The 12,007-nt window shown below is 35.3% G+C and overlaps 1 protein-coding gene across 1 annotated transcript in view; it reads right to left on the bottom strand.

The window, feature by feature from the left end:
• ABCB5 (ATP binding cassette subfamily B member 5) overlaps positions 1-12,007 on the bottom strand; it is a 120,302-nt gene that overhangs the window by 88,449 nt on the left and 19,846 nt on the right. The window contains exons 5-6 of the mRNA XM_036246686.1: positions 366-557; positions 117-288 (exon numbers count right to left, since the gene is read on the bottom strand). Coding sequence (XP_036102579.1) covers positions 117-288; positions 366-557 — 364 coding nt within the window. The remainder of the gene's footprint in view (positions 1-116; positions 289-365; positions 558-12,007) is intronic.

Consider the following 12,007-nt stretch of genomic DNA (forward strand, 5'->3'; position numbering starts at 1 on the left):
TCCCTTTCTATTTTGGGACATAAAAAATAAAAAGAAATGCCTTTCTGACAAACCCAGTAAACACCTAGTTCACATTCCTGCATCTAATTAACACCACATTACCCATCCTTCCTTACCCTAGAAAACATGGCTGCTGAAGTGATTATAAGAGGTGATGTAGACAGAGTCACCAGGGTGAGTTTCCAGCCCTTCACCAAACCAATCGCCAGGCCAATAGAAAATGTAGACATGTTTTGAAACAATAGAGCAATTTTGTCTCCAATACCATCATTGATTTTGTTGATGTCACTGAAACAAATAAATGCAGCAAAGTCATTTTTATGTGAGATATGAGAAGTCGATATGCTACACATGCCTCTGCTTACTCAGTCATTCGAGTGTTCAGTTCACCAATGTCACAGCCGTCAAACCAGCTGATGTCCTGCGCCAAAATGGAATGAAAAAATTCTTTTCGAATTCTCTTGGTTTGCCGTGCTGCAGTCATAACCCAAAAAGAAATCTGTACATAGCCAAACACCAAGGCAGTAACTCCTATTCCAACATAATACAGGGTCAACCTGAAAAAAGATTATTGGAAATAGTGAGACTGAAAAGCAACTTTCTCCTTGTTACAAAAAAATCCCCACCTAACTCCCCCACTAAAACAAACAAACAAACAAAAACAAAAAACAAAAAAAGAACCTATCACAGTATTTGGCAGGGAGAATTTTGCTAAAACCTATAAAATAACTAAAAAGCCTCCATGAGAAAAAGTGAAGCGCACTGAATGTAAAAATCTAGCTTTCCCTAGTAAGACATCCAACGTATGCCTCTTTCCCATTATTTATTGGCAGAAATTAATATTTAAAAATTTTTACCTGAGGATGTGTTTTATTGATTTAGAAAAAGGGAGGGGTGGCAGAGAGAGAGAGAGAGAGAGAAAAAGAGAGAGAGAGAAGGAGAGAGAAAGAGAGAGAGCGAGAAAGAGAGAGAGAGAGCGAGAAAGAGAGAGATCTATCTCGGTTGCCTCCCTTATGGGTGGACCTGGGATGGAACCTGCAATCTAGGTGTGCATCCTGGTGGAATCAAACACACAACCTTTTGGTGTACAGAAGGAGCCCAGTGGCTTGCTGAGTTTAGAAAGTAACTTGAAAAACCTATCACAATGTTGTTATAATTAACCCAAGAATTTCTAGACTCTTCCAGGTCACACTGGTTCATTCTTATCAAGATATAAATATGTTATTAAACAGATGGTTCTTTTTATTTTAAAGCTAAGCAGTTATTTTTGAGTTTGTCCAGTTAGGTTATTTGTAATGGTCATTACTGAATTTTTAAAATGCTAGTTACACCCAGATTTTAAGCTGTGTACTCCAAGTGAAGGGACATGTGGCATAGGTCTTTGGTGATAAGTACTTCCACTGGGAAATGTAGAGGTAGAATTGTGGTTCCCTATTGAGTAAGGTGTATAAATATAAAAGTAACCTGGAGAGATTTTGAAATTTAATTGCCTTGAATGTTTTCTTTATATTTGAGGGAAAGAGAGTCAGGAAAATTTGTTCTCTTGGAGAAAGAGTTTGAACTAAAGCTTGATTTTGGAATTTAACACTAATTTAAATTTTACTACTACATGATCTTGGTTTATTATGGATGGAAAGGGTAGAGAACTTCAAGGAAAATAAGTGAAATTTTAAAAAGTCAATGGACTTCTTCAACCAACCATTTTTTGTTCATTTTTCTGATTCTCAAAATGTTTGTTTTCTCCTCTGGAGGTGAAGTATAAATATAAACCAGCTATTTGGTATAAATGAGAATTTGTGTGGCTATTTATTTAAACAACTTAAATGTATAATTCTGAGCAGAATTCTAAAATTACCTCTAAATAAAAGAATATGTTTATAGAATTAGAAAAAATAAAATAAATAATAATAGTTACATTGAAGGAATTAATATAGCTGTATGTGAAACAGAAGGGTAAAGAAAGAATAGTAGTAAAAAACATTGCATAAATGCTTAAAAAATATATACCAGTAAATCTCAAATTCAACTTAAGAAATTTTCCCTGAAGAAAAATATACAAAAATTAATTTAGAGGGATGGTCATATTAGGATTAAAAACAGTACAGAAATGCTGAAAACAATCTAAATAGCTAATAGGCCTTGGTCGGTTTGGCTCAGTGGTAGAGAATCAGCCCGCAGACCAATGAGTCACAGGTTCAATTTCAGTCAAGGGCACGTACCTGAGTTGTGGTTTGGTTGCAGTTCATCCCCGCCCCTTGTTGGGGTAGGGCTGTGCGGAAGGCAACCAGTGAATGGGTCCCTCTCATGTCAATGTTTCTCTCTCTCTCCTTTTCTCTTCCTCTCCCTCCCTCCCACTCTATCTGAAAGATAAATAGAAAAATATCCTCATGTGAGGATTAAAAAAAAAAAGTAAATAACTAATAGTAGACCCGATAAGAAATTAACAAACATATTCTGGGTGCCCACTATTTGTGAGGTTCTAGAGATATAATCAGGAGCAAGACAGTAAGTCCCTATTCATGAAAAGTTTACATCCTGGTGGGAGAAGACAGACAATACACAAAGAAAATGAATTTCAGGTTTCTCTATGAAGGAAGTAAACAGAGAAGTTAACAGAATAACTGGTGGGTAAAGGTGACATGGGAGAGCAAGTGGAGATAGAGTGGTTAAGAAAACTGTATTTGGTGGCCAAGAGACATATGAAAAATTGTTCATTGTTACTAATTATCAGAAAGATGCATATTAAAACAACTATGAGGTCTCACCTTATACCTGCCAGAAGGGCTGCCATCAACAAATTATCAAACAAGTGCTAGACAGGGTGTGGAGAAAAGGGGACTCTAGTACACTGCTGGTGGGAATGCAGATTGGTGCAGCCACTATGGAAAACAATATGGTGTTTCCTCAAAAAATTAAAAATGAAACTGCCATTTGATCCAGTGATCCCACTTCTGGGAATATATCCTACGAAGTCTGAAACACCAATCAGAAAGAATATATGTACCCCTATGTTCATAGCAGCACTATTTACAGTTGCTAAGATCTGGAAACAGACCAAGTGTCCATCAATAGATGAGTGAATAAAAAAGCTGTGGTACATATACAAAATGGAATACTATGCAGCTGATCTCTTATCTGCTGAGACGACATGAAGGGACCTGGAGAGTATTGTGCTAAGCGCAATAAGCTAATTAGAAAAAGACAAATATTACATGATCTCACTTATTTGTGGAATATAATGAACAAAATAGACCCAGAGTCATAGAAGTAGGGTTCAGACTGACAAACCTCTGAAGAGGGGGCAGGGGGAAAGGAAGAGATAAACCAAAGAACTTATATGCATATATGCATAAACAATGGACATAGACAACAATGTTGTGAGGGGTGGGGGCGGGATTGGGAGGAGGGTATCTATGGGGAAAAGGAGAAATAAAAATAAATTAATTAATTAATTAAAAAAGAAAAAAAAGAAAACTCTATTTGAGGAAGTGATATGATAGCTGGGATCCAAAAGTTAAATGGAGCAAGAAGAAGAGCATTCTAAGAAGAGAGAAAAACAAGTAATAAGATCTGATGCAGGAAAAAGCTTAGCATGTTTCAAGAGCAAATGAAGTCCAAAGTGGTATGAAGTAGTTAGACTGGAGAATTTGGCAAATTTTGTAGGGCTGTTAGCTATGGTGTATTGTATAGCTTTTATTCCAAAAGAAGCAGAAGACCATTGTAAGATTAAGCGTGGGATGATCTTATCTGCACACCTTTTTAAAATTATCATTCTGGCTACTCTATGGAGAATAGATGGGACAACAAGAAAAATGGGCAGTTTAAGTTAGGAGACTATTGTAATGGCTAAGGTGAGAAAAATGGAGGCTTGGTAACTAGTATATCCAAAGAAGTGGACAGATTCTAGATATAATTCTAGAGATACAACAAACTGGAATTGCTGATGTATTGGATGTGAGGAATTCGGGAAGGGGAAGAAATTAAGGCTAACTCCTTAGATTTTGAGTTGAACAACTGGTGAATAGGGTGCCATTTACATATGTGGGAAACTGAGAGAGAATGTAGGAGATATCGAGAATTTTGATTTAGACATAAGTCTAAAATGCCTATTAAACATCATAATGGAGATGAAGTAAGCTGAAAATGAGTCAGAAGCACTGCAGGGGCAGCAAGGCTGGAGATGTAAATTTGGAAGTCATCATCTTATAGGTGGCAATTAAAACAAAGGACTATCTAAAGACCACCCATGGAGAAGATGAAGTGGTGTAGATAAAGAAGAGAAGAGGACAAAGGACTGAGCTCAGAGACTGTCCAAACATAGTAGAGTTTGGGATGAAGACATAGAGCCTTCAAAGAATATTGAAAAGTGGTCAGTAAGGTAGTTAGAAAGCCAGGAAAGTGAAGTACCAAGGAAACACGCAATACATCCTAATTATTTCCAGATTGCTTTCGTAAAATTTTCTGCTCGCTAAAATTTATTTGTAACCCCCAAATCAATACTTGGGATGTTTTCATTGTTTTTCATGGACATGCACAGGGTGGCAAAATATTTGAGTTGCTCAACACAGATGTTTCCTGTTGAGGTTGAACAAGGCAACACTGTACTTTTTTTGTTCCTGCTCTCATTCTGCAAATAAGTATGATTTTTGTGGTCTATGTAGTTCCAAGTTTTCCTTATTTTTGTGTTTTTGTTGATAATTTCACTGTTTAAAATAGCTCTCAAGCAGCATGCAGAAGTGCTGTCTATTGTTCCTAAGTGTAAGAAGGTTGTGATATGCTGTATGGAGAAAATACATGTTAGGTAAGTGTCATTCAGATATGAGTTATAGTGCTGTTGACTGGGAGCTCAATGTTAATGAATCAATAATATAGTACATAAGGTGTCTTTAAACAGAAATACACATAAAATGAGGTTATATATTGATTGAGTGATTGATGACAATGTAGCCAGAAGCTCACAGGAACCTAAACTTATACTTAACCTAAGAGCAATGGTTCAGTATTTGCTCAGTATTAACTACTGCAAATAATGAGACTCAACTGTTTTCTGATAAGAGGGACTGTTTAAGGACAGCATAGAACACTATATGTTTGATAAAAATCAATTTATAGAATTTTTTTAATGTTACAAGGAAAATATTTGTAATATTGTAAGTCAAAATGGGTTAAAAAATCAAATGAAAAGAAATAGAAGAATTGTACACTGAAAACTACAAAAACACTGTTGGAAGAAATTTAAAAAGATCTAAATAAAGGTAGAGGCTGCCATGTTCATGGATTGGAAGATTCAATGTTGTTAAGACAACAATTTCCCTAAATAGATATATAGATTTCATGTAATTCCTGTAAAAAATCAGGCTATTTTGTAGAAATTGACAAGGTGAGCCTAAAATCTATATAGAAATGAAAAGAACTCAGAATAGCCAAAATGATTTTAAAAAAGAACAAAGTTGGAGGACTTACATTTCTTGATATTTACTTATTTATTTATTCAAACTTTAAGACTACACTAATCAAGATACTGTAATAGTAGCATAAGGATAAACATAAATAATTACAAAAGAATTGAGAGAACAGAAACTAACCCTTACATTTATGGATAGTTCATTCTCAGCAAAGGTGCCAAGAAAATTCAATGGAGAATAGATAGTTTTTCCAAGAAATAGTGCTGGGCAATGGATAGCCACATAGGACAAAATAAGTCAGATCCTTACCTCACAACAATCGCAAAAATAAACTCAAAATGAATGACGGACTAAAGCATAAGAGCTAAAATGTTACAACTTTTAGAAAAATTGTAGGAAAAAAATCTTCACGATCTTGGGTTAAGTAAGAAATTTATAAATCTGAAAGCACAATCCATGAAAGAAAAACTTGATAAATTGTATCTCATCAAATTTCAAACTTTTGTGCTTCAAAAGAAGCCCTTAAGAAAATGAAAAGACTAGCCACAAAGTAGGAGAAAATATTTGCCTATCATATATGTGACAAAGAATTTATATCAAGAATGTCTAAAGAACTCTCACAATTCAATAAGACAAACAGCGCAATTAAAAAGTAGGTAAAATATATGAATAGGCATTTCAACCAAAGAAAATATATAAATGTTTATTTTATTTTATTTTTATTTTTAATTAAAAAATTTTTTTTTGTTACAGTAAATGTTTAAAAAGTACATTAAAAAAATGCTTATTACAGACAGCCCTCATTTATCCGGCTATCAGTTCCAGACTCTATCGCAATAAATGAATTTCGCGAAGTAGGATTCTTTATTTACTGCGCAGTCGTCCCTCGCCATTTGGCGCTTTGCCTTTCCCGGCTTCACTCTATCGCGGTTTTTTCACAGCACAGCACAGCACAGCACAGCACAGCACAGCACAGCACAGCACAGCACAGCACAGCACAGCACAGCAATAATTGAAGAAACCGGGATAGAGTGAAGCCGCAAAAGTCGAAGGGTGAAGTGGTGAGGGATGACTGTATTAGTTACTAACGAAATGCAAAGATCATTCTATTATGAGTATAATAAAAGAGACAATAACAAGTGTTGTCAATGATGTAGACAAATTGTTACACATGTTTGTGGCAAGGTAAAATGGGGTAGTCACTTTGGAAAACACTCTGGCAGTTTCTTAAAAAGATAAACATAAACTTCCTTATGACTCAGCAATTCCACTCCTAGTTAATCTACCCAAGAGAAATAAAAACATATGTCCACACAAAGACTTATATATCAATGCTCATAGAAATATTATTTTTAAATAGCCAAAAAACAGAAACAATCCTAATGGTGAACAGATAAACAAAATGTGATATATCCTTGCAATGGATTACTACTAAGCAACAAAAAGGAATAAACTACTGCTACAGGTTATAGTATCAATAAACCTCAAAGACAAATGGTAAATAAAAGAAGCCAAGTGCACAACCTGTACGTATTATATGTTTCTATACATATATGCAATGTATTTAGAAATAGAAAGCAGGTAAGTATTTGACTGAGGCTAGGGGTGGAAAGGGGGATTGACAACATGCAAAGAAGGGATCTTTGTAGAGTGATGGAAGTGTTCTAAAAATGGATTCTGGTGATAGTTGCACAACTCTATAAATTTACTAAAAATGATTAAATTGTACTTTTAAAGCTGGTGAGTTTTATAGTAAGTAAATTATGCCTCAATAAAGCTAAAATGATATGAATAGTATAATTCTAATAACATTAAAATTATATATGCATACTTATACATGTAAAAAGACTGTAATAATATAAACCAAAATTAATATTTATTATCCATTAGTGGTGAGATTATAAGTGATTTAATTTTCTTTGTGCATTTTATTCTTTCATATTTTCTATATGAACATATTCAGTATTTAATCAGAAAAAATAATTAAAATTATTTTATACAAGTACTGATTTATTTTTTAAATGGCAATTCCTTGAAAACAAAGAAAAAAAAATACACTCAATTTATTCTACATGGAAGAACCATACTTAGTAATTCCTCATTTATCTATTAATCAGTCTTCCAAACTACATGGGATCCAGAAGAAACCCAAGTAGTTCCAGAACTCAGGCTTTATTTATTTATTTTTTCTTTTTAAAAAATTTATTTTGATGACAATCTTTTCTTTTTATAATTATTTTTTGTTACAGATGTTTCTCCTTTTCCCCCCACTGATTCCCCCCTCCCCCTCCCTCCCTGCCCTTTCCCCAGTTTGTTGTCCATGTCCACTGTTCATGCATACATGCATATAAGTTCTGTGCTTTATTTCTCCCCCACCACCCCCCTCTTTAGGGGATTGTCAGTCTGTACCCCACTTCCACGTCTCTGGGACTACCCCATTCCTCAGACTGTTATGTTCATTATATTCCACAAATAAGTGAGATTATATGAAACTTGTCTTTCTCTGTTTGGCTTGTTTCACTTAGGATGAAACTTTCAAGGTCCCTCCGTGTAGTCTCAAAGGATAAGAGATCTTTCTTTCTTACAGCTGCGTAGTACTCCATTGTGTATATGTACCACTGCTTTTTTATTCATTCGTCTACTGATGGACACTTGGGCTGTTTCCAGATCTTAGCGATTGTAAATAGTGCTGCTACAAACATGGGGGTACATATATTCTTTCTGATTGGTGTTTTAGGCTTCTTAGGGTATATTCCTAGAAGTGGAATCACTGGGTCAAATGGAAGTTCAGTTTTGAATTTTTTGAGGTAACACCATATTGTTTTCGATAATGGCCCACCAGCAGTGCACTAGAGTCCCCTTTTCTCCACACCCTCGCCAACACTTGTTGTTTGATGATTTGTTGATGGTGGCCATTCTGACAGGTGTGAGGTGATACCTCATTATTGTTTTAATTTGCATCTCTCTGATGATTAGTGATGATGAGCATTTCTTCATATGTTTCTTAGCCATTTGTATGTCCTGTTTGGAGAGGTGTCTATTTTGTTCCTCTGCCCATTTTTTAATTGGATTTTTTGTCTCCCTTTTGTCGAGTTGTATGAGCACTCTATATGTATTGGAAATTAACCCCTTATCTGATATATCATTGGCAATTATGCTCTCCCATACAGTGGGTAGCCTTTCTGTTTTGATGATTGTATCTTTCGCTGTGCAGAAGCTTTTGAGTTTGATGTAGTTCCATGTGTTCATTTTCTCCTTTGTTTCTATTGCCTTAGGTTATGTGTCAGTAAAAATTCTGCTGCGTATAATGTTTGAAATTTTGTTGCCTACAGTCTCTTCTAGGATTTTTATGGATTCATGAGTTACATTTAAGTCTTTTATCCATTTTGAGTTTATTCTCGTGTAGGTTGTAAGTTGATGGTCTAATTTCATTTTTCTGCAAGTAGCTGTCCAATTTTCCCAGCACCATTTATTAAAGAGGCTGTCCTTACTCCACTGTATGCTCTTGCCACCTTTGTCAAATATTAATTGAGCACATTGCCTTGGGTCCATTTCTGGGTTCTCTGTTGTGTTCCACTGGTCTATATACCTGTTCTTGTGCCAGTACCAGGCTGTTTTAATTTCAGTGGCTTTGTAGTATACCCTGAAATCTGGTATTGTGATCTCTCCAACTTTGTTCTTCCTTTTCAAGATTGCTGTGGCTATTCGAGGCCTTTTTTGGTTCCATATGAACTTTTGAAGTACTTGTTCTAATTCTGTGAAGTATGCCGTTGGTATTTTGATGGGGATTGCATTGAATCTATAGATTGCTTTGGGTAATATGGACATTTTAATGATGTTAATTCTCCCAATCCATGAACAGGGTATGTGCTTCCACTTTTTTATACCTTCCTCTATTTCTTTTTTGAATGACCTGTAGTTTTCTGCAAATAGGTCCTTTATTTCTTTGGTTAAGTTTATTCCTAAGTATCTTAATTTTTTTGCCGCAATGGTAAATGGGATTGTTTTTTTCGGTTTCTCTTTTTGTGAGTTCATCATTGGTGTATAAAAATGCCATCGATTTCTTGACGTTAATTTTGTATCCTGCTACTTTCCCAGGCTTTATTTTTCACCAGGAATGAAACTATCTTCAAGGTCTAAGCCTTCTAATTTAAAACTGTATATAAATTATGATTGATTTAATGGCTCTATTTATTGTGTGTTAAATATTATGCTAGTTATGTCACATATCTGAGAATCATAGAATCTCCAGAAAGTAGTAGTAACATCACTTTTTCTTTTTTTTATTAATTTATTTTTGTTACAGATGTTTCTCCTTTTTTTCCCCACTGACGCCTTCCTCTGCATCCCCTCCACCCCATCCCTGGTTTTGTTGTCCATGTCCATTGGTTATGCGTACATGCATATGAGTCCTGTGGTTTATCTCTTCCCACCACGACCACCTCCTCTTCTGAGGGTTGTCAATCTGTACTCTACTTCCACATCTCTGGGTCTACCCTGTTCCTCAAACTGTTATGTTCATTATATTCCACAAATAAATGAGATCATGTGATATTTGTCTTTTTCTGTGTAGCTTATTTATTTCACTTAGGATAATACTTTCCAGGTCCCTCAATGTTGTCTCAAAGGATAAGAGATCTTTTCTTTCTTACAGCTGCATAGTACTCCATTGAGCATATGTACCACACTTTTTTTATCCATTTGTCTACTGACGGACACTTGGGCTGTTTCCAGATCTTAGCTATTGTAAATAGTGCTGCTATGAACTTGGGGGTACATATATTCTTCCTGATTGGTGTTTCAGGCTTCTTAGGGTATATTCCTAGAAGGGGGATCTCTGGGTCAAATGGCAGTCCAATTTTTAGTTTTTTGAGGTAACACCATATTGTTTTCCATAGTGGCTGCACCAGTCTGCATTCCCACCAGCAGTGTACTAGAGTCCCCTTTTCTCCACACCATCACCAACACTTGTTGTTTGATGATTTGTTGATGGCAGCCATTTTGAGAGGTGTGATGTGATACCTCAATGTTTTTAATTTGCATCTCTATGATGATTAGTGATGTTGAGCATTTCTTCATATGTCTCTTGGCCATCGTATGTCCTATTTGGAGAGGTTTCTATTTAGCTCCTCTGCCCATTTTTTAATTGGGTTCTTTGTCTTCCTTTGTTGAGTTGTATGAGCACTCTCTATACATTGGAAATTAACCCTTTATCTGATATATCATTGGCAATTATGCTCTCCCATACAGTGGGTTGGCTTTCCATTTTGATGATTGTATCTTTTGCTGTGCAGAGCTTTTTAGTTTGATGTAGTCACATGTGTTCATTTTCTCCTTTGTTTTTGTTGCCTTAGGTGATGTATCAGTGAAAATTCTGCTCAGTATGATGTCCGAAATTTTGTGGTTTATATTTTCTTCTAGGATTTTTATGGATTCTTGGGTCACATTTAAGTCTTTCATCCATTTTGAGTTTATTCCTGTGTATGGTGTAAGTTGATCATCTAGTTTCATTTTTTTTGCATGTAGCTGTCCAATTTTCCCAGCACCACTTATTAAAGAGGCTGTCCTTATCCATTGTATGCTCTTGCCTCCTTTGTCAAATATTAATTGAGCATAATGTCTTGGGTCCATTTCTGGGTTCTCTGTTCTGTTCCACTGGTCTATATGTCTGTTCTTGTGCTAGTACCAGGCTGTTTTGATTACAGTAGCTTTGTAGTATAACCTGATATTTGGTATTGTGATCCCACCTACTTAGTCCTTCTTTTTCAAGATTGTTGTGGCTATTCGGGGTCTTTTTTGGTTCCATATGAACTTTCGAAATATTTGTTCTAGTTCTGTGAAATATGCCGTTGGTATTTTGATGGGGATTGCATTGAATCTATAAATTGCTTTGGGTAATATGGACATTGTAATGATGTTAATTCTTCCAATCCATGAAAAAGGTATGTGCTTCCACTTTTTTATATCTTCCTCTATTTCTTTTTTCAATGTCCTATATTTTTCTGCAAATAGTTCCTTTACTTCTTTGGTTAAGTATATTCCTTGGTATCCTAATTTTTTTGCCATGATGGTAAATAGATTGTTCTTTTAATTTCTCTTTCTGTGACTTCATCATTGGTGTATAAGAGTGGCGTCAATTTCTTGACATTAATTTTGTATCCTGCTACTTTGCCAAATTCATTTATTAAGTCATATAGATTTCCAATGCAGTCTTTAGGGTTTTTTATGTATAATATCATGTTATCTGCAAATAATAAACAGTTTCACTTCCTCCTTTCCAATTTGGATTCCTTTTATTTTTTCTTCATGTCTAATTGCTGGGGCTAAGACTTCCAGTACTATGTTAAATAAGAGTGGCGAAAGTGGGCATCCCTGTCTTGTTCCTGTTCTTAAGGGAAATGCTTTTAGTTTTGCCCAATGAGTATGATGCTGGCTGTAGGTCTTTCATATATGGCCTTTATTATGTTGAGATATGCTCCCTCTATTCACACATTGCTCAGCATTTTTATTAGAAATAGGTGCTGGATTTTGTCAAATGCTTTTTCAGCATCTATTGTTATGATCATGTGGTTTTTATTCTTCATTTTGTTTGTGTGGTGTAT

This window comes from Molossus molossus, unplaced genomic scaffold, assembly GCF_014108415.1.
Source record: "Molossus molossus isolate mMolMol1 unplaced genomic scaffold, mMolMol1.p scaffold_m16_p_7, whole genome shotgun sequence".
Classification (NCBI taxonomy): domain Eukaryota; kingdom Metazoa; phylum Chordata; class Mammalia; order Chiroptera; family Molossidae; genus Molossus; species Molossus molossus.